Here is a 24094-nt window from a genome sequence, read left to right as displayed (position 1 = left end):
CTCCCTAGTGCTGGGATTGAACGGGTACACCATCACCACCCAGCAAAATTTCTTGAAGAACACAAAAATAATACTGTGTAAGAAGACCTGGAACAGTCTAATGTCAGGAAAAGGCTGCTGCTAAGAATGACTGCAACAGCAGCACATCATAAGCTAGGGCAAAACACCTGCAAAGCACAAACTGCACACCAAAAAGTCAGGACCAAAAACACACAGATTCTGCAGATCAGTAAAAGGCTGTTCAGATTACTTTTTTAAAACGAGGTGCCATATAGCTCAGCAGTGCATACCCACCATGCAGGAACCCCAAGGTTCCAGTTCCTGCACTTCCAAAACCAAAATCGGGATATACCAAGCAATAATCGGTTATAAAGCATCTTTAACACTTGTTTTCCTACATAGTATAGCCTTTCCCCAAAATAAGTTCTGCACTGAGTTGTTCAGTTTTGAAGTCCTATTCTATTATTTGGTTGGGACCACTTAACTGATGACATTTAAAAAGCTATGTGTGGCACTGTGCTTACGAACGACAAAACCAACTCCAACTAAAGTCTCCTAGCAACCTGAGAGGAAGAGGCTGGGCTGAAGTGCTGCAACTCAGCCAAGTATCCAACCTCCTAACTCAAGGAAAGGAAGGCCATGCCCCAGGGTTGCTGTGGTAACTCACGACAGCTTTACAGGTGAGGGTGGAGAGACGTCTGAGCAGCTAGCAGCACCGGCTGCCCTTCCTGAGGACCCAGGCCCAACTCTCAGCACCTACAGCTCACAGTAACTCTGGTTCCAAGAGATTCAATAACCTCTTTTGGTCCCTGCAGGCACTAGCCACATGTGTGCATAGACATACATATGGGCAAAACATTCAAACACATAAAATAAAATCTTAAATATAAATAAATAATAGTCTTGATCCAAAATAAATGTTATCATGGAAAGGCTATCAAAGAGCTTGACCAGGAACACAATTTCAGTCCATTGCCTATCACAGAGCTCCCTCTGCTGGCACAGTGGAAGTACAACAAGCCCAATACTGACAACTCACTCAGGAATTTCATCTTCATTACTGAGACCAGTTCTTTCAGAGCACTCATTCAAAGATAACAGAGAGTCTGCCCTGCACGTATTCTACAAACAACAAGAATTACCAATGTGTTTTTACACAAGTAATGACTGGTTAATGTCCATTCTCCTTTAGATCTCAGCTAAGGCTGGACTGTACCTGATATTTTTATATATACAATAATCTACAATAGTATGTCTGGGAAAAATTCATAAATGATATCTTTGTTTCCTTGGGCCTAGTAGATTCCTAGTAGAGGAATTTGCCAAGTCACAGGTTTGACCTTTTATTTTAAGATTTGTTTTTAATTATGTATTTACGGCAAGAAGTCTCTTCATGTGTGAGAGGAAGTGTCTTCAAAGTCTCAAGAGGGTACTGGATCTCATGAGGCTGGAGTTCCAAGTGGTTATGAAGCACCTGCTGCAGGTGCTGGGAAGCGAACTCAGGTCCTCTGGAATAAGGGCAATGTTCTGAACTGTGGGGTGATCTCTTCAGCCCCAGATCTGAACTTTTTAAATGCCTGATAAAGAACTCATTCCAGAAGTTTTATCACTTTATGAATCGACCAATTCCTTTCAGTCTCAGAGATAATTAATCTGAGCCCCCCCCCCAAAAGGGAACTATTTTGCCTTTGAAAACAAGAGGTTAGTGATCACCATGTAAGCCACCATCTGGAAGGTGAAGAGCAGAGACACAGGAGAACACTGCCCTGCCAGTGTCTGAGACACAAGAAGTCCTCTGCTGGGCACGTCCACCTGCCTGCGTGCTGCCAAGCTTGCTGCCTTTCTATAAGAAGCCCCAGCACGTGGTAAATACCCTTCTACCATCCTTTGGCAACACCCTTGGCCTACACCTAATATTAGAACTCATGTCCTTCCCTGTACTTGATGACACCAGGGACCAACTTAGAGATACAACTGATGTCAAGCTGTGAGGGCATTTACCGGGAAGGACCGATGGAGAAGTCTCTCTCTCTCTCCCCGAGAGTGGATGGCACTTTGTTATCTGACAGATAACAAATACAGAAAGCTCTGAGGTAAAAAAACAAGTCTTGCTTGCCAGCCTGACTCTGCTTCTTGCTGGCACAGCCATCCCTGTTGCTGCTACAGACACTATCACTGCCATCCACCACTGGCATTATACTCCAGATTCTTGGTCGTCTATCGTGACTCTGGGAATCTTGCAGGCCCTCAGAGCCAGACTGAGACTGCTGAAGATATCCAGTTCTGTGGACTGAGCAGCTTGCAGGTTCTCAGCCTCTCCAGCCTGCAGCCAGCCACTAATGGACTCTCCAGACCCTATGTGTAAGTCCTTCCAGTGAGACCCCTTTCCTTAGGTTTGAAGTGCCAGGCCCCTTGATCACCTTTCTTCCCTTCCCTTTAGTTGTGCCCCTCCCTGGGATCAAACCTGGCCCCTCACACATGCTAGTCAAGTGTTCTACCAGACAACAAACTTTCTGTCTGTAAAGGAACAGGCAGCAGATTCTTTAGGCCTTAGAGGCAACAGTTTTTAACAGGTTCTCAACTCAGTCTTTTCAGTACAGAGGTAGCCAAAGGCAACAAAGAAATGGTTATGGCTATGTTCCAGTTGAGCCTTACTGCCCAAGGTGGGCGGCAGTCTAGCTTGGCCTAGACACTGGTTTGTTGATCCCTGGATTAGAAGAAAAGCCGTAAATGATAGGTCCAGCTCAGCAGTAGACGAGCACGTGTGATCCCTAGCATGGGGGTAGGGAGTTAAGGGGAAAACCTGATGACCAAGGAAGCCCAGGCCTTTAAAAGTATGCAAAGTTTAAGCTAAACTGAAGCTCTACACCACAGTTATTACTTTGTAACCTCTAATTATTCCCTCTGTGAGTCAGCTGTACCTCAGGTCAAGAGGAAAGGAGATCACTAAAGAGTGTGGTACTCTACGCCAACTCAGAGGAAAGAAGGCAGTCACAGGACAGCCAGGACAGAGGGAAAGAACCCAGGTCTGTGGCACACACCTCGACGCGGATGACTGGAGCCTGAGGCACGGGGACCCACTGAGGCAGCAAGCAGTAGGAATAGTTGAACAACCAGGGAGTCCACTAAGCGTCACTTGAAGACCTAGGTAGGTCCTTTTCCATCCCTACTAGTCACAGGCACCCACCCCTCTGTTGCACCTAGCAACCTGTTAGCAATTTAGGACCGACATCTGACCAGGGTACACATGCACCCTACTATGAAGAATGGAACAGGCTTTTCCTGACCCTTGACAACCATCAAACTTAGGCAAACACTAAGCAGTCAGATTCTTTTCATGTCCAGGCAAAAGACAGGAAAGGTAGATCTGGCAGGAACTAGAAGTGTGTTCTCAAGTGAACTTTTAGGAAAGCAGAACTCCCCTAAGTAAGTCAGCTGCATTATAAAAAGAGACATGTACAGAGGGGGAAGTGATCATATAAACTAATCTATCAAGCAACATAGAGAACCACCCAAACCACTTCCCTTAAACCAGTCCCTCCCTCAACTAGATGCTCACAAAAAGAAGCCTCAGGCAGTAACTGTGCCTTCCTGTGGCCTACTGCTCTCTTCTCGGTATTCTGACCTGGGCTTTGCCTAAAGAAAATTGTCTTGCTACTCTACACACAATGTGCACTTTTCTTTCTTTCCTCAAAAACAATGACAAAACCTGGAAACACCAGGCCTAGACTCTGACCACAGGCAACAGCTTGAGCCTATAAGTTAGCAATAAGCCTGGGCAACATGAAAAGAATCTGTCTCAAAAGGCAGGAGCGCTGGCTGGGGTGGAGCTCACTGGTACAGGCTTACCGAGCACTGTTGAGGCTCAGGCATTTAATCCCCAGCAAAGAGAGTGAGGGAGAGTGAGGGGAGGAAAGAAAGGAGGGAGAAGAAAAAACACAGCAGGAAGGGAAGACTAGGAGAGAGAGAGAGGAAAAAGAAGGGATCTCCTGAAGACTTAACAGAACAGATTATCTCTGACTGGCTGTCAGTGAGCTATGATTAACTGAACACTGAAGATCTGCATCACAACAGTAAATGTGCTCTCCTCCAGGAGAAGCCTCCAGTGAGAGCATGAGGACAAGGAAGGGAGGGGAGGGGAGGGGAGGGGGAGGGGGGAGGGGGAGGGGAGGGGCGAGGAAGGGGAGGGGAGAGGAGGGGAGAGGAGAGGAAGGGGGAGGGGAAGGGAGGGGAGGGTGAGAGGAAGGGGGAGGGGAGGGGAGGGGGAGAGGAGGGGGGAGGGGAGGGGAGGGGAGGGGAGGGGAGGGGAGGGGAGGGGAGGGGGAGGGGAGGGGAGGGGAGGGGAGGAGAGGAGAGGAGAGGAGAGGAGAGGAGAGGAGAGGAGAGGAGAGGAGAGGAGAGGAGAGGAGAGGAGAGGAGAGGAGAACCACTGGGCTTCAAAGGCCAACTCCCTCCCACAGCCTACTGCCAGCTTCTTCCTCCCCTGCCTCCTGCTCCTCACAGCCCTCCAACCAAAGCTCCTACTGAGTGTCTCTCTTCCTCTGAGGAACTCAGCTAAAGCAGCAGAACCAAGATCCCCGACTGAGAGAGCAGGCTGTGAGACCCTGTGAGATCTCTGGATCAGTCAGTGTCTTGTCAGAGCCTCACTTTTCATGGTTCCTTCCTCTTCCTCGTCCTCTGCGTTGATCACCATGGTGCCCAGCTGGGACGGCAACGTGTCACCGTGCTCGATCATGGTATCGGCTCCACCGCTCATCGTGCTGGCTACTCGGACAGTGCCCATCTCATCACTGGCGGCTCGAACCATCGTGCCAGAATCCATTTCATCCTCCTCCTGTGAAGGAGCAGAGCCTTAAACTGGAGCTAATGTCATCAAAGACTGAATTTTCTGAATTACTGTTACTCATCTTGGTGTTCATCTTGGTGCAAACAGACCTGGATCTGACACCTCTCCAGGTTGCACATGCACCTTAGAAACTGAAAAGCACTTGTTTAACCAGGGATGATCACAAAGTCACCTATGTGACAACTGTCCTCCTCGTCCAGCACAGGTCTGGACAAAAGCACCCTTGGAATCTCAATGTTGCAGGTGACTCCCGAACACAGTAGGAGAACTTTAGAAGAGCTTGGATAGACCAAGTCTGCAAACTAGGAGATGTCTCTGCCTCTGTCTCTCTCACTGTCTTTTTAATAAATAGATAAACTGGATAAATGACACAGGGGGCGAATGACAAAATGTGTCTTAAGAAAACACTGAGCAAAGGGCAAGCACAGACCCAGCCACAGCGTCCAGCAGCACTGAGCGGCGTCCAGCGGGACAAAGAGCTGACCACAGCAGCGACCTGCCAGGCTTCTGTGGCAGGGAGACTAAGCAGCACGCACCCCGGACCCATCATGGAGCCGCCACTCACTGAGTTCTCGTCATCACCCTGGTCTACTTCCCGATGCTGGGCTTCCTGGCGCTTCAGTTTCACATCCATGGCTTCGTTAATTAAGTCTCGCAGTATTGACACTCCTTTGGCACTCTTAACAAATGGGTGCTGAAAGAAGAAAGGGGAGAACAATGGACACGGTTTGCTTTGGTTTCTGGACACAGGGCTTCTCGGAGTAGCTCTGGCTGTCCTGGAACTCACTCTGCAGACCAGGCTAGCCGCGAACTTGGAGACCCACCTGCCTCCCGAGTGCTGGAATTAAAGGCATGCACCGTACCACCACTGCCCAGACATATTTTTACTTTATAATAGTACATGGCACGTAATAGAAATCTGGCAATATCTGTCATATAAGTCAGTGGATCGGGCTGGAGAGATGACTCAGCAGTTAAGAGCACTTGCTGCTCTTCTAGAGGTCCTGAGTTCAATTCCCAGCACCCACATGGTGGCTCACAACCATCTGTAATGAGATGTAATGCCCTCTTCTGATGTGTCTGAAGACAGCTACAGTGTACTCAGATACACATAAAATAAATAAATCTTTAAAAAAAAATCAGTGGGTCTAATTTTTCTCTTCAAACCCATGGCACAAAGCCATGCTTATTTCATGATTCTAAGAAGACAGATGACCATTTGGACCTATGCCATTTCTATCTCATCTAGAGGTTTTTTTGTCTTTATTTTATTGAGAGCGTCCATCTCCACTCCCTCAGTCCCAGGGTTTGAATTCGGGTTCCAGGCCGGAGGGGGACACCTTTGCCCTCCAAGACATCTTACCTGCTCCATCTTATGTCCTCCTGCCTTGGCAGACAACAATCCCTGGTTGTTAGAGTTACATGCAGGGATTCTTTGCAGGAGTTTACCTATATATCCAAACTTATTCTGACAGCGCCCCATATTTCCTCCTTGCAGGGATAGTACATCCCTGCCCCCATCACCATCAAGGTAGATGCCACCAAGCCTTTGTTAGGTACTCTAAAATGAAAGGGTGCCTCAGCATGAGGGGAGACTGCAGAGCAGAAGACTCTTCCATGAGCCTCAGCATCACTTCCTCCAGGCACATTTGACAATACACTATGAAGAACGGGGCTGTTGGCAACACTAACACATCCCCTTGTCCTCTGCACTTGCACGTTTCCTTCCACTCTTACCAGACACACAGACACACAGACACACACACACACACACACACACACACGGCCTGACATTGGTCTTGAGCCATTCCCACCCACTCCTCTGCCTGGTGACAGAAGTTGTTTCTGAGCTTTTTACTGCCCTTAAATCTAAACTCACGGGTGATGCACTTCCTTCCGTCACCGCTCTGTTTTGCAGGTTAGGTATCTTCTATGACCTTCCATCCCAGCAGCTTTAACCCTCTCTCCCAGCAAGGAATGTCTCATTCCTCGTCACTGCTTCCAAGCAAGCAACTTAGCAGTGTATAAGTGGCTTAGAGATGCAGCCTCTACCTGTAGGAGCTGAGTGGCCGTGGCTCTCTGCTCCGGGCTTTTTACCAGACACTGCTTCACAAAATCCATGAAGTTATCCGACCACAACTCTGGCTTACGGAATGTGGGAGGAGGGTTTGTAGGAATCATGAATATTGCCTAGTTTAAAACAAAAATAGATCAGGTAAAATAAAGATGACACTTCAATACAAACAACTACATCTGCTTAGTAAAAGCCTTTACTTATCCAAACACCATAATAATAACCCAGGAAGTTGTGCACACAGAGCACGGCACCGGAGAGCAGCGGAACTGGGCTCCTTCCTTCCCTCTGCTCACAAGCAGTTCTGCTCTAAACCGTAAAAGGTCAAAAACAATAAAAAATACTTTCGTGTGTGTGTGTGTGTGTGTGTGTGTGTGTGTGTGTGTGTGTGTATGAGAGAGGGGAGGGGCAGCTAAAGAGAGGCTGTGGCACTAGGGACTGAACACGAGGCCTGTGGAGGCCAAGCAGGAGCTCTGCTACTAAGCTGTTTTTCCATACCCTCAAGTCATCTCTCTGCAAAAAAATAAAAATAAGCCGGGTGGTGGTGGCACACGCCTGTAATCCCAGCACTCTGGGAGGCAGAAGCAGGCGGATTTCTGAGTTCCAGGACAGCCAGGGCTACACAGAGAAACCCTGTCTTGAAAAAAACCAAATCTAAAAAAAATAAAAAAATAAAAAAAATTAAAATTAAAATTAAAAAAAATTTAAATTATTGGGGGGTTGGGGGGGGGGGTGTTCCAAGACAGGGGTTTTTTTCTCTGTATAATCCTAGCTATCCTGAAAATTCCTTTAGAAAGTTTTCTTTTATAGACTAGTTTATAGTCTATAGACTAAAGAAAGTTTATAGACTAGGCGTTGCCTTTGAGTCTGAGGATTCATGAACCAAAGAAAGCATGAAAAAGACAATATATGAACCAAAATGGTGGACAGTGATGCAAGTGCAAAACCACCCTGAAGAAAACATAATGTATATAATTTGTAAGTCAACGTACACATTTCCATACCCTACAGCCTATATCCTTCAAGGAGACTGCCAAGCAGCCACAGGCTCTGGAATGGAGAAAGGACTATATTCAATTCTTGTTTAGCATGCAGCCGAGGAAGCTGCCACCTAACTTTCTACTGATGTGGCAGCTGCCCGCCCGACTGGCTCTCTGTGCTTACCCTCATGGGGTGGATATCCGCGTAGGGCGGCTTCCCTTCAGCCATTTCGATGGCCGTTATTCCCAGAGACCAGATGTCTGCCACGCAGTTGTACCCAATCTCCTGAATAACTTCAGGAGCCATCCAGAACGGTGTTCCTATCACCGTGTTCCTCTTTGCCATGGTATCCTAAAAGGGAAAGGGGGAGACCAACATGAAGTGAAAACTGCCGAGAACAGAAACGGTTTGAACAATTGAAAACTGCTTTGTTCACACCCAGTGGTAGATGGTGGCGTGATGTCGGTCGGAGACTGACCAATTGCTTTTTGCTTAGATTTCATTAGGGCTCCCTCCGCGGGATGGAGCCCAGCTGACGCTGTTAATGAGTCCAAGAACCTGAGACTAGGTCACCAGCTCTAAGGGACACTTGCTTCTTTTACTCTGCTAAATGACACAGCAATAAAACAACTCCTCAAGACACGCTGCTACACCCAAACATCAGCATCACTCAACCGTTACCAGAGAAGTTTCTGCAGGTCACAGAGGCCCTCCACAACTGGACAGTGTGCAGGGAGGTGAGACAAAGTCCCACCCGCAACCAAGAAGCTATTTGCAACTGACAGCTGCTGGGAGAAGGAACATCTGTTTTCTTCAGAGTGCCCTGAGACCACCACCCCTGCTCCAGGACAGGCCTCATGCTCAGAAGGAGCTGGCCAACAGAAGCTGGACTCCCTGTTATCTTTTCTTTGTTTGCTTTCTTAAAAACAAAAACAAAAAAATTAAATAACAACAACAAAAATTCCTATGTTCAGGAGCCATCCAGAACGGATGGGCAGGAGGTGGTAGAGAGGATCTGGAGAGGGGAAAAATATGATTAAAATATATTGTATAAAATTCTCAAAGAATAAAAAACATTTAAAAAAGAAAAACAATGCCTTGTACTTGGAACAGATCTAAAAACAATGCTCGACGCATAATGAGACAAGTCACTAAGAAATTCAAATGGCCAAGGACCGTACAAATTTTCAATTATTAAAATACAAAATTATTACAGTTTTAAAAATTTAAGCCAGTACTGATAAAAAACAACTGAAACCTAAGATCACTGGAATATGAGGTAGTACAACCTCACCAACTGGCAATATTTAGTAAACTTTAAAATATCTGTATCTCTCTATCCACGCATCTTTCTAGACATTTACCTTACACATAAGTACCCCAAAACACAAGACTAGAATGTTCGTGATCAGGGACCACCAAGCCAGGGATCCACACCTCAGCTACTTGGGAGGCCACCTGAACAACGGAGCTCAAAAGCAGGTAGACAGTGCTGTGGTACTCCATCTCAGTAAATAATTGTTTAAGCACCTAACACTTATAACCTGAGTTACATAATAATAATAATAATAATGATAATTAAAAAAAATCACCACACAGGTGCCTAACACTTGAAACCTGAGTCCTCGGGGAGCTGAGGTAAGATCACAGAGAACCAAGGCCAGCCTGGGCTGCACAGTGAGTTCCAGAATGGCAGGGAACCTAGAATGAAACTTAAGTCTCAAAAGCATAAACAAGTTAAGAGCAGCCAGGCAGGCACGCCTGTAATCCCAGCACTCTGGGAGGCGGATTTCTGAGTTGGAGGCCAGCCTGGTCTACAGAGTGAGTTCCAGGACAGCCAGGGCTATACAGAGAAACCCTGTCTCAGGGAAAACCAAAACTCCAAAACACCAAAAATAAATAAATAAATAAATAAATAAATAAATAAATAAATAAATAAATACGTGCCCTTTAATCCCAGCACCCAAGAGGCAGAGGCAATGGATCTTTGTGCATACTTTCTAGGCCATTCTGGTCCACATAGCAAGTTCCAGGCCAGCCTGGGATACCTAATAAGACCCTGCTCAAAAAGAAAAAGAAGTATTATAACATCTACACGTATATACTGAAATACCACATTAAAAATTCTCCAAAGAGGCGAGCAGAGTGAACACAGCCTATGCACATGAAAGACACAGCAAAAGGATCTTAATTTTGAGGCTAGACAGAACTAAATAGCAAATGAAAACAGGTATGGAAAATGTGTAAGCTACTGCAACACCAAAAAAAAGGTTTACAAAATAATGAAGAATACAGCTTTATTTCTGTGAAAACAAAAATAAATGAAGGTTTGGAAACAGGTATGGAAAATGTGTAAGCTACTGCAACACCAAAAAAAAGGTTTACAAAATAATGAAGAATACAGCTTTATTTCTGTGAAAACAATAGTCAAGACAATGCAATGACCAGTCAACAGAAAGGCCAGTGCAGCAGAAGGGCCACAGCCGGAGTGACGAGCAGTTAGGAAGGGCACAGCCGGGGTGACGAGCAGTTAGGAAGGGCACAGCCGGGGTGACGAGCAGTTAGGAAGCACACAGCTGGGAGGCAGAACCCATTTGTTTTCCATCTTACAGATTCAGGTGACACTCCCTAGTTTAGATGTGCCATTAGAAAAATTGTCTTAAAGCTGAGATATAAAAACCAGTCCCCAGTCTCACCTGTGGTTTGAGGAAGGCTATACAGCACTTACTACACTAATAAGCAGGTTAACACTTTCCCAGAATCTTGCTACAACTGATGAGCAGTTAGGGAAAGGGCTTCCAAACACAGGAAATGTCCCATCCCTGTTCCCATACTGCTGAAGTGCCTGTGACTTCGGTTATGTCTGTTAGGAGCTACGGCAGGTGGCACTTCTGAACTAACCTCACACTGTCCACCAAATTTAAACAACAACAACAACAACAACAAAGGAAACAACTTGGGCTTCATCATTTCCTTAGCTGAAACCTCAAACTTGCCAGCATGCTTTCAAAGTTGTTTTTACTAGATTATTTAAACCAGAAAGGGATACTCACATAAAGGAAAGCGTTTTGAGAATAAGTAACCAGAGTTTCCTAAACTCCAATTAGTTACAGAGTTACTAAGTACAACAGAGCAACAGAAAGCGTTAAAGCCAGAAACTGGCTCATAGAACTACAAATGTACACAATCAAAAGCCAGCTCTCTATCCCACACAGACAATTTAAAGTGTTCAAAATAGCATGCTAAGAACAGAATATCCCCAAACTACAAAGCACTGGCCAAGGGTGGTGGCACATACCTTTAACCCCAGTATTTGGAGCTAAAGGCAGGCAGATCTCTGAGTTCAAGGCCAACCTGGTCTACATCAAAGTTCTAGACCAGCCAGTATTGTGTAATGATACCCTGTAGTGGAGGTGGAAGAGGTGGAGAAGGAGGAGGAGGAGGAAGAAAAGGAGGAGGAGGAAGAGGAGAAGGAGGAGGAGGAGGAGGAACTTACTTTTACCAAAATAAGTTCAAATAAGGTAATTCTCAGATATAAAAAACAAAACCCAGAAGAACACTGAAGTATAGAGGAACTGATATGTGATGCTGGAACAGAACACCAAAGATAAAAATCCAGAGAGAGGGAGGGAGGGAAGGAGGAAGGGAGGGAAATTTTCCTAAATAAAATTTGGAAACTAAAGGGCAGGCAAAACAGCTCAGTGGTTAAGAGCACTCCCTAGTCTTCTGGAAGACCTGAATTTGTTTCCCAACACCCATGTGGAGTGGCTCACAACCACCTATAACTCCAGCTCCAAAAGATCCAACACCCTCTTCTGGCTTCCAAAGGCATTGCACCCAATACTTTGAGAGAAGTGTGCTGGGGAGGGATGGGGGAGAACAGAGGATGAATCTGAGCCTGCCCAGCCAGTCCTCAGTTCACACTTGTACTCCCAGCACCCTCGGCAGACGGAGGCTTCAAGACCAGGCCACACAGTGAATCCCAGGCCAGTCTCAGCTACAGGATGAGGCTGTGCCTAAAGGGGAGGGAAGGAAGCCTGGAGTGATGAAGCAGGCACTCACTGCCCTCGGGAGGCAGAAGCCGGGTCGCCCCGAGTTGGTGGTCAGCCTGTTTTACAGAGGCCAGAGAAGGCTGCACAATAAGAACATATCCTTTAAAAATTAAAAGGGGGAGGGAGTGGGCACTGTCCTAAGGACAAAAATCAAATACACACTTAACAATCTGCGGCCTCCTGCCACCACACTGTGGCAGTAGGAACTTCAAAACAAAGTCAGCAAGCACCCAGTGTGCAACAGCACATTCACACAGCAAAACCCAAGCTTCATCAAACACTGAGCCTGACAGACAGTCCTGTGCTGCTAACCCAAAAGGCTGAGGCAGAGGGATGGAGTCTAACACCACCCTGGGCTACAGAAGACTGTCTCAAAAACAGAAAAATTGCAGATTTCTGCTAAAGACTGGACAAATGCATCTTATTGTCACTTCTTCCCCAAACAATCTAACAATGCAAAGCAGAGCCAAAAAGTTCTGTCATCTGGGAAGCAGATGGCAGGTCACGGGGAAACTGAAGAACAACCTAACTGCAACACGAACCCTTCCAAACGGCTTAGAGACTGCTGGCAAAGAGGATGGCCCAGGTGGAAATCAGAACAACAATGCTGGCTTCAAAGACACTACAGAAGGGTTTAGAAAGCAGGCCTTGGCACAGGCATCGAATCCCAGCCTTCTGAAGCAAGGGGACCAGGAGTTCCAGGGCAGCTAAACTTATACTGCAAAACTCTCTCGCAAAAATAAAGAAATGTCTGTACAGTAAGGATGGCCAGAGGAGTGCTTGGTGACTCAGAGCATGTCTTACTCTATCACAGGACCTGAGTTTAGTTCCCAATACCCACATCAGGTGTCCACAAATGCCTGTAACTCCAACCCCACCTGGATCTGACATCGCTAAAGCTGACATCTAACTTGGTGAAATCACGACAGGCTTGAAAGCCCATCTGTAAGCCTATGGACCTCCGAGGTGATGGGAGGTAGAGAGAGGAGAACTTGTGGAATCTGCACCACGAATAACAAAATGCCCTCTCTCAAACATCAGACACAGTGGAACCCAAATGTGTTCCTCACCATGGTATGCAGGCAGCCACACCACAAGCACGCACACACATACACTCTTCACATGCTTTTTGTAAAGGTTTTTTTTTTTTTTTTTTACAAATTTATTATATTATTTATGTTTATGAGTACACTGTAGCTGTCTTCAGACACACCAGAAGAGAGCATCAGATCCTGTTACAGATGGTTGTGAGCTACCATGTGGTTGCTGGGAATTGAACTCAGGACCTCTGGAAGAGCAGTCAGTGCTCTTAACCACTGAGCCATCTCTCCAGCCCATACACACACACTTTGTACAAATTAATACTAGTGATAAACAACAAGCTCAGTGACACCATAGGACACAATACATCAAACTCAGCCGTACTCCTGTACACTAACAATTTGAAAACAAATTGTGTTCTGCTTAAAACAGCATCAAAAGGAAACTACTAAAGAACGAACCACAGTAATGCAAATATGCATTGTGCAAGTGCTATAACATCGGGGAAAAATAAAAGATCTAAGTACCAAAAAATTCATCCTGGGTCCATGGCTTACAGGGCTTAATCCTAATCCTTAATCACATGGTGATACTTCAAGGCTGACCCACGACTCAATGCACTGTCTACCAAAATGCCAACGATCTCTTTTTGCAAAACTAACCCACTATTCCAAAACTCAGGGGAAAAGCAGGGTCCCAGGAGAGCCAAACCAATCTTGAAAGATGAGAACAAATGAGAGGTCTCGTAGCTAACCAGTGTAAAATTCAACAGTGGAACAGCAACACAATGACCTTCATGCAGGCCAATAGAATACAAGCCAAGTCCCAGAGATACACCATACTTAATTTTCAACAAGTACCAATACATAACTCAACAGAAGAAAGCTAAAGGCTTATCAACAAATCATTGAAAAAAATGATCAGTGAGGTCTGGAGAGATGGCTCAATGGTTAAGAGCACTGACTGCTCTTCTAGAGGTCTTGAGTTCAATTCCCAGCAACCACATGGTAGCTCACAACTTTCTGTAATGGGATCTGATGCCCTCTTCTGGTGTATCCGAAGACAGTTACAGTGTACTCACACACATAAGGTAAATCTTAAAAAAAAAAAAAAAAAAAACAATGGCCACTTACCAATACACAAAAGAATGTATCTGGATACCTACTTCACAGCATGAAAATTAACTCAGATCTCAAAGCAAATGTTAGAGCTGAGACCATTAAACACATAAAAGATCTCACACAAGGTCATGATTTCTTAGTTACATAAAGCACCAGAAGCATAAGCGGCCAAAGAAACAAGAAACTGAATGGTGCCTTAAGCCAAAAAGTCAGATAGGCATGGTGGCACACATAGGATGGTGGCACACATTTGGATGGTGGTACAGATAGGGATGGTGGTACAGATAGGGATGGTGGCACAGATATGGATGGTTACACAGATAGGCATGGTAGCACACATAGGCATGGTGGCACAGATAGGCATAGTGGCGCAGGCCTTTAATCCCAGCACTTGGGAGGTAGAGGCAGGTGGATTTCTATCAAGGCCAGTCTGGTCTACATATAGAGTTCTAGACCAGCTGGGGCTACAGAGTAAAACTTTGTCTCTAAACAAAACAAAAGCTCAGTAGCAGGGGAGAAGGGAAGTGGGGGGGGGGGGGGTGAAACCGAGTGTTCCCTGTACTGCCCAGGAAAACCGTTGGCTTAATTGTAGAACTGTTTCCATTTTCCTAAATAAACTTTCACATTCAGTGGTTACTTTATAAAACCAGATAACTCTAGCCCACCCCGTGGGACCTTGGTGTGTGTAGCTTGGTTGGGCAAGGCCACTCTGGACACTAGACTCCATAACCTGTGGCCCTCAGTCATGTGTGCCATGCGCCACGCCCTAGGGTTCTGGCTGGAGTCCACCTCTACTGTCACCTGGCTAGAGCCAGGCTTTCCCTGTTCCTCGGTTACTGTTGCCAGGTGACCCAGCTTACTATAAGTGGAGGCTTCCCGCCCTCCTCGATCTCATCCTGCTCCCTTAATCCTCTATCTCTCTTCTTTCTCTCTCTTCCACGTGGTCACAGCCATCCCTCATCTCTCTAAATCTTGTCTTTTTTTTCTTTCTCCTTTTCTCTCTCTAATAATTCTTTTAATAATAAAGCATAAAACTATGAATTGTCTCTTTTATTAACCCATTGCATAAGAGCACAGAGCAAGCCTCGAAGTCTCCAGGCGCCATGTGAAACGACCAGCAGCCTCACAGCCAAGCAGCGTCCTCTAACAGGGATCTGGGGCCTGCAAATGGTCCTGCCCGCTGAGTAGCCATGCAGCTCCGTCCTGTGGGCAGCCGAACTCTCCCCCCCCCCCACTTTGAACAGTTTTCTTTCTCACTGGCAAACACTGAAGCAGGCAGGTGCTCTTCCAGCGCAGCAGCTCAGTTGCTTGGAAGCTGACAGAGGAGTCTCCTCTGCCTTGTTGGCAGAAAGTAGCCTGGTTTAATGAAGCTTTCATGTACCTGATGTATCAGATTTAAACTAAGGCTCATCTCTTACAGAGTTTTCACTTCTACAGGAGGATTGAAACACGGAACCTGAATCCCAGAAAAGATCTAAAACTCCTTCTAGCTCTATGATAATATACTTGTGAGTAAATTCTACAAATTTCTACTAACACAATTAAATCATGTATTATATTTTTAAAAAGTGAGAAAGTAGGGACTGATGTCTCTATCAGTAAAGCATTCGCCATGTATCCCTGAGAAGCTGAGTACGGTTCTCCAGCTCCACACAACGCAGGATGCTATAGCACATGCCTGTAACCCAACAGGTGGGCAGAGACAGATGGACTCCGGGAGCTCACTAGCCAGTCAGCCCATCTGAATCAACAACCTCCGGGTCAGTGGAGGACTGTGTCTCAGAAAGGTGGAAAACAACTACCACAATCAACATAAACTCTGGCTTCCACAGCACACAAACAGGCACATAAGCCAACAGGCATGCACATAAACACACACACACACACACACACACACACACACAAATAGGAAGGAAGAAAGAAAGGAAGGAAGGGCGGACGGACGGACAGACGGATGGACGGACGGACCCTTATTGGACTTGGCTTCTCAGGACACTAAGTGCCAGTAGCTGAAGTCCTAGGAGCAGTCCCCATTCCCACTTACTGTAAGCTGACCAGCAACTCCGAAGTCTGCAAGCTTTGCATGGCCTTCTGTGTTTAACAAAATATTCCCCGCCTTGATATCTCGGTGTATTTTTCTCATAAAATGAAGGTATTCTAGTCCCTTAAGAGTTGACTGCAATATTGTAGCTATTTCATCTTCTGTTAACTGAAAAACAAAAAACAGTAAGAGGTCTCAAGCCTGTTAACCTCACACAGGAGAAAAGGGAGACGTTACATCCAAACTCACACACAGCTGCTTCAGCCTTGCTGCATCCTGCCTGTTCTCTGGGTCCTGTGAACTCCAAGCTCCAGTCCTCTGGTTCCTCGAACCAGTTATCTACCTGTAAGGCTCTTCCTCCCTACATTTGTACCGTAGGCCTTCCTCAGTCTGCCCAATGTCACCCATCAGAAGAGCAGAGGCCTTTCCTTCTCCACTCCAGGGTTCATTCTGTTCCCTTCTCTTACCTTGCCAACTCGGGGACAACCTGCCCTATAGTGCAGCCTTCCTCATTACAGGTACACACTCCATTAAAAACTGTCCTTATTGCTTACCCTTGTAGCCCTGGTATCAGGAGTGGGAACTGAAATCGCTCTAGAATGCCAGTCCTGGGGGCTGGCACAGGCCTCGGAGCAGAGCCAAGTCCTAAACAGATCCCATCAAACCCTCACACAGCTTCCGTGTGACATGAGGAAGCTGTGCACAAAGGACCCAGCCTGCACTTCTAGCACTACTTTCTTTTATTCTAAGATTTGAAATGGCTGAATGAGGTCTAGTAAGGAGAGAAATCATCAAAACAAGGACAAAAATGAAACTCATAGCAAACAGTCAAATGTGTAGCAATGCACAAAAACCGACCACATTATCAGCAGCGTTAATGATCAGAAGAGGAAATGCACCTGCAAGTGAACCTGAACAGCAATTCCTAAAGGAACACAACCAGGAATTTAAAATATCTCACGGGTGGTCAGATCTTAATCCAACCAATCATGACTTAGGGTTTTAAATATAGCTGCCATCTACTTAGAATTAATTTTAGGGCAGTTTTCTGCTCAAAGTAAAAATTTTCACGCCTCATGAGGACCCTTTCTAGTTTCCCGGCACCTGCCCTCCTCGCCCCCTCGTAGAGCATTTATAAAACATGAGAGGCTGAGATTCACATCAGCACAGACCACGGCTAGGAGAGAAAGCAGTATCTGTGGTTTCAGGCCGGGCAACCTCACTTAGCGCGATAGTACCACCAGTCTACCATGATCATCTATTTCTTTTTTTGAAGACCAATTCTATCATGAGAAATATTAACTTTTTATATCTTTCTGTGGTCATATTTCTTCAAATGTAAACAATACTTCTAGTCATCTGGGGCTGGCAGTGGTCACATTAAAGGGTTTTTATATAACAGACAGCAAGAAAATAATTAAGTCATGTAGACTAATAAACTAGTATTAAGCTATCATTAAATTCAGAAATTGCCATCACGTAACCTTTAAAAGATCAAATGTTTTTAAAAGTCACTCTCCAGAAGCCAGGCTGTGAGTTCAAGGCCAGCCTGGACCACACTGTCTGCTCCAGGTTACTTACTCTTCCCTATGAAATCCTGTACTAAAAAATGAAAATTCATCCCCAAACCATGATTTGATAACTGTTTTGCCTAATAAGAAATAAGCAAAAATCACTGGAATAAGTCAGTGTCAAGCTGCCACATTTAGAGGGGAACTGAGCAAGGTGGCCAACCCTGTGACCCAGCACTCAGGCTGGGCCAGAAGGCTCAAAGGTAGGAGGACCATGGGGAGATGCGTAAAAGAGAGCAGAGACCCAAGGAAAAGGGGAACGACAGTCATTTCTGCGTGTACAGACACACAAATAAAAGGGCAGAGAAAGCTGGCTAAGCGCCCTCTCGCAGCACACCCCAGGAGGCGAGCTTACCGTCTTGTTCCGTAGCCGAATGATATCAGATACTGAGCCAGCCCCACAGAACTCCATAACAATCCACAGGTCTGTGTTCTTAAAGTAGCTGCCATAATATTTGACTACATGAGGGCTGCAAAGAGACACGATACAATTTAGTGGAGTGATCGTCAAACATTGTAATTCACTCTGTCCTATGCATGGAAAGCAATTTCTCATTTCATAAAAATGAATTATTCCTATTAGGACTAACAAAGCAATGTCTTGAGAAGAAAATAAGGGATAGCTTTTCATAAGAGGAATATACAAATTCAAACCAAGGAAACAGGATTTCTAAGTGTATAACTTATCTTCAGAAAAGAATCACTGATTCTCAAAAAAATTAGCCATGAACAAATAACTGATAAAAGAGACACGGGGTACATGACCAGCCAACATGAGGGAACCTAAGAAATAACAGCCTACCACATGCTTAATACCACAAGTCCATGAACATGTGACAGGAATGGCTAATACAGTGTTAATATATCCTGGGGTTAGAGACGTGGATCAGCTGTTAAGACCACTTGCTGATCTTCTAGAGGCCTTGGTTTTGGTTCCCAACACCACATGGTGGCTAATAACTGTCTGTAACTCCAGTTCCAGGGACCTAATGCCCTCTTTCGTCCTCCGGCACCAGGCATGTAAGTGATACACAGACATGAAATTTAAATTTAAAAACAAACAGCATAAGAGAGGAGGAGGTAAGCTATAAAACAGTAAAGCAAACACAGTTAAACTCCCAATGAGACAGGGACAGATGGATACATCAAGGGATATGTAACAATGATGTAAACTAATCTGTTTTCTTTCTCTTTTTTTCCAAAAGTCATCATATAATTGGGAGTAACAAAATCATCACTACATAGCATAAAGACTACTTAGCATCAAATCTGGACCCTAGGTCCTAAATTGGATGAGACACCAAGTAAGAAATACGAGAGAAGTCAAGCATCTCAGGAAAACAATCTGGCTCAACAACTGTGCCATTAACAGAGGGACTACAGTTGAAAGCCAGGTTGCATAGCAACAAGATGCTAAAACTACCCTGGCTTCCTTGACTTTTGATTTCTTTTAAGATTTATTTACATATATTATATATGTATATATGTGTATACACACACACACACACACACCAGAAGAGGGCATCACATCCCATTACAGATGGTCGTGAGCCACCATGTGGTTGCTGGGAATTGAACTCAGGACCTCTAGAAGAGCAGTCAGTGTTCTTAACCTCTTAACTTCAAACACCCCTACTGTCAGCATTCTGTCTAAGCTCCACCCCAGGTCCCTGGCAGCGGCCAGGCTCCCCTGACTCACTGTAAAGGTGGCAGCCCCTCGCTCTCTTGCTCCTGCTCCTCTCCTGCTCCTCCCTTCCTGCCCCCTCTCCAAGTGCTCATGGCTGCCCTTTACTCCTCTACTTCTCTCCTCTCCCCACCCCCACCCACCCCCACTCCCGCCTTCCTCTGCCTCTACCACCCTCTTAACTCCCCTCCCCATGCCCTTAATAAACTCTGTTCTATGCTATACCATCGTGTGACTGGTCCCTCAGGGGGAAGGGATACCTCAGCACGCCCGCCGAGGCACCCCTTCCCCCACACCTCACTACACCTCCATAGAACATATCCCCCTCTCTTTAGCTTTTTAAAACACCGCACCTTCATCCTTGGGACCTATGCCAATGGCAAAGAAAACACGGCACATGCGTGCTCATGAAAGCACAGGTAACTGAGTGCCTGCGGCTCACAATCCCAGGGTGCTCTGCTCTCTCCCCTCTGGGAGGCACTTTATTGTGCAAACACACTTTTGGGATAAGATGTGTGCAGCCTTGGACTGCAGGCTAAGATTTCCTGCACTGGTGATGCCTGGGCTGTGAACTCCTGGAAATAGAGGAAACCTACTGACAGTCTTACTGGTCACTTTTTCTAGTAAGCCAGGCAAATGTCTCCTAAACCTTCCCTTTACTCAAAAGACAGTGACTTAAAAATAAAACAAAGAAGCAAACAGACAAAACTCCTAGGACACAAGGATTCTGCCCTGATTTTTTTTTTCAATCCAGTTAACACAGGGGCTCTTCAAAACATTTCTTAGTACATGATGCTCTTGTGGAGGACCCAGGTTCAAATCCCAGCACCCACATGGCAGCTCACAAATGTCCATAACTCAATTCTAGGGGACTCAATACCATCTTCTAGCCTCCAGTCTTCAGGCTCACATGTGGGCCACATACATACATGCAGGCATACACATAAAAAAGCAAACATAAATAAGTCCTTAAAAATCAAATCTTTAGTTAGAAACATTTCCATACTCTGTCTAGATACAGTCCCCATTCGACAACTAAAGAGAGGTTGAATAAGTGAATCCCGTGGAGAAGACGACTTGCTAACTTAATTCTCCCACTTCAGCTGTGGGCTGGGGTGGAGGCGTCTGTATGGCAGACAGTAACCACAAAGACAAAAATACGGAAAGCAGGAGGCAGGTGAGCAGCAGCTGGGCTTCAGAGTCAGGGAGACCTGAGGCTACTGCAAAATGACAAGATGCACTCCCACACAGCCTAGCACTAAAGCCTGACCAACAGGAGGTATCAGACTCATCTGACCAGAGGGGCCTCCAAGCAACAGACGAGGCCTCTGGTGCAAAACCTCCTCGCAAAATCCCTGGCCCAGGCACGGCCCATCCCCGCACCTGCCCACCTAACAGGGCTGGCCTAGCCTGCTCCAGCAAGCAGCACGCTGTCATGGAACTTCAGGGCAGATCACGTGCTCTTCTGTGGTTGACTTTGGGGCCAACTTCCTGCTTAGAGCTTGACAAACCTTAGTTCCTCAAAAAATAAAACACTTAAGTACTCTTGACTCAAATTATTCTTAACAGAAAAAAAAAAAAAAGGTTAGTACCTAAGCAAATATTTTCTTTTTATACACCAATCTGCTACTCCATGGTTTCTGGAGCTTAAGAGTGTTTGAATTATCTTAGCTTCCTGAGCAACAGGAAATAAGAGAGACCTCTAAAAGGTCTGACTGATGAAGGAAAACATAAAAAAATGGAAGCTGAATTATCTACAAAAACATACACGCTTTCTCATATTTTTCAGAAAGAACATGCATGGTGGTTCCTGACCCCGCCCTCCTGAGAACATCGGCAGAACAATCGGCAGGTGTCAAGCTGCGTGCCCAGCAGATACAGGGGTTGGTTCTCTCAAAGGACCCCTCGTGCTTTACCTGTCACACTGCTGCATTATGGAGATTTCTTTGATTATCTCCTGCAGGTCTGATTCCACCGGCACTTGCTTGATAGCAACGATCTGGCCAGTCTCTTTATGGATAGCCTTGTACACACTGCCATAAGACCTGCATGCGGGGAAGGAAACATTCATAAAGCACCAAGACGTGGACCAGACGTGGCACAATCATATGAATTCCCCAAGCTCACACCAGTGATAAGCTTATGATCTGAGCCCATGCAGTCTGACTGCCATGCTGGTTTTCTCTTCACAGCAATGCGATACATGTGTGTTTTCCTATGGGCACTCTATCACCAGTCTCTCTGTCTTTATTCCTCTCATGTGCTGCAAGGCTTAAAGCATAGACACTCATGAAAACCCAACTCTTTCCTGCCAGACTCAGAACAACAGTACACATTCCAATCTTTTTGCCTTGTGCTTTATCTTCCCCAAAGAGCTGTTTATCAAACCAAGGTTCCGTGTTCATTCAATCTAGGTACTACAAGAACAAGGTTTAGAACTGAAGATCAAGACTCAACCCACTGCCGAAACACACTATTATAACCTGAGTTAGCTCCTTGTGCCTCAACTGTCTTCTTCACAAGATGACAATAATATGCAAACTTCCTTATCAGACAGTGATGGTGCTCACTCGAAACACGATAGAACTTTATGGACATTTTTTTTTTATTAATACCCTGAGCAGCATTCGGTGATAGGAGAAAAATCATCTTTTAAATTTCCCAAACATGCTGGATGGTGGTGACACACAACTTTAAGTCCCAGCACTCCAGAGGCCGAGCATGGCAGATCTCTGTAAGATCCAGGCCAGCCTGATCTACAGAGGGAGTTCCAGGACAGCTAGGGCTACAAGGAGAAACCTTGTCTCAAAAAACTGAAAAACCAAAAAGAATAAATAAATTTCACAAACACACCTGTTTCTACACACTGTCTTGGTGAAGAGAAAATCAAAATAAAGAACGTGGCCTAAGATGTCAAAATAAGAGAGCTTTGTCACTGCCAAGAAGAAATTGTCTCAATGTCAAAACAGATTGTAAAAACTTCTTTAAAAAAAGAAAGAAATATCTACAAATGCAGAGCACATAAAAGGTTCTATCTGAATCCCTTAAACTGACTCAAGGGAGCTTCAAACACTGTTTTATCACAGAAAACAACTGTTGAACATGTGTGAAAGTCCCAGCCAGTGACCCCTCTTTCTTGCTGAAATAAGCCTCAATTAGAACTAATCAAGACAGGCTGTGCCATTTCTCTTCCTGGTGAATGAACCAGTAGCCAGAATCTAACCCTGATCTGGCCAGTGTATGGCTAGAGCTCTCAGGACTTTCTTCCCAGGTAAGACAAACAAATAAGGCTGTCCATTTTCACTTGTCACTTCCTGCCCTGCTTTGGAATGACACTTGAAACTAACATAACCATCTAATGACAATAGGAACTGCCCAGACCAACCGCTGTCAGCTCTCCACTTGGAGAAGATTTATTAGTCTGTCAGTGCGTGCTTCTGTAGTTAGTCGCTGTTAGCAGGTACTATTACTGACATCCACAGGCCTTTTTGAAACACTTAAACCAAGCATCTGTGCAAGGATCTCTTCATGTCGCCTTCACGCTGGAGTGAGCTTTGCTGGCTGCAGGGCTCTCCCTCAGCAGGTGTACTGCGGTCCCCACGCCTACTGCTTCAGGAAGTCTGCTGTCACTCCTCACAGTAGGCTCTCCACAGCGCTCCATGCTTTAGCATTCGTTAGCCATGAGACTATGGGAACCATTTGTTATTATCTAATAATAATAATAGGATATAGCTCGGTGACCGGGCACGTGCCTAACATACATGAGGCTCTAAGACTGAAGGGAAAAAAGGAGAATCTTAAGTGAGCCACCGTGTGAAATTTGAAATGGCAGAAGTGGGAGGAAGGAGGCGGGGCTCCGTTCTGATCCCTCCAGGTGCTCACTGCTCAGCAAGGCTCAAGCTGTGACTTTTCTCTGCCCTAGAGCCACATGACTTCTTCAAAAGAGCATGGCCACAGCTCCAGAACTCAATGAGGCTCTTCAGCGCATGCTCACTATGAGAACAGGCCACAAGCCACTGGAACTCGCAACCTTCCCCTGAAGGCGCTGTGGCATCCACATCAGAGGAGAAGCACGGGTAAGTCTTCTTCCTTCAGGATCATGCTGGTTCCATGCTCAGATTCATTACATCAGGATGACAAAAGTCCACGCGTCTATGGTGCCATTTAAAAGTTCACGAATAGCACGAGAAAGGATATTTAGAGGGAAATCCCCAAGTTCTTTGCTGAAGATGTCCATATCTAAACACAATTTAAAAAAAAAAAAAAATCAGCTTGTTTTTTTCCTAACATGGTATTTCTGACATTTTCTGTCTCTATAACTGTGATAGTTCCTAAATTAAGCACCCCAAGCAATATTCCTGCTAAGAATACCTAATTGTACTTAAAGAGTTTAAGATTTAGCTTTGAGGCTGGAGAGATGGCTCAGCGGTTAAGAGCACTGACTGTTCTTCGGAAGGTTTTGAGTTCAGATCCCAGCAACCGCACAGTGGCTCACAACCATATGGGATCTGATGGCCTCTTCTGGTGTCTGAAGACAGCGACAGTGTACTTACACATAATAAGTAAATCTTTAAAAACAAATTAACTTTGATTTGACATAAGGTCTGAAAAGTGTTTCAGCTAATCTACTCAGAAACAAGAGCTGTGACTTCCTGAGCACTCAGTGCTGACAATCACCAGACC

At 45.5% G+C, this 24094-nt stretch overlaps 1 protein-coding gene across 1 annotated transcript in view; it reads right to left on the bottom strand.

Moving 5' to 3' along the window:
- The window catches only part of Stk4 (serine/threonine kinase 4), an 81838-nt gene that overhangs the window by 50306 nt on the left and 7438 nt on the right, over positions 1-24094 (bottom strand). Inside the window, exons 3-9 of the mRNA XM_052184233.1 lie at positions 21328-21456; positions 18083-18197; positions 16160-16324; positions 8085-8252; positions 6899-7036; positions 5412-5540; positions 4648-4834 (exon numbers count right to left, since the gene is read on the bottom strand). Coding sequence (XP_052040193.1) covers positions 4648-4834; positions 5412-5540; positions 6899-7036; positions 8085-8252; positions 16160-16324; positions 18083-18197; positions 21328-21456 — 1031 coding nt within the window. The remainder of the gene's footprint in view (positions 1-4647; positions 4835-5411; positions 5541-6898; positions 7037-8084; positions 8253-16159; positions 16325-18082; positions 18198-21327; positions 21457-24094) is intronic.

This window comes from Apodemus sylvaticus, chromosome 5, assembly GCF_947179515.1.
Source record: "Apodemus sylvaticus chromosome 5, mApoSyl1.1, whole genome shotgun sequence".
Lineage (NCBI taxonomy): Eukaryota > Metazoa > Chordata > Mammalia > Rodentia > Muridae > Apodemus > Apodemus sylvaticus.
The sequence above is the reverse complement of the archived record's forward strand: the minus strand, read 5'-3'. Positions and strand labels throughout refer to the sequence as shown.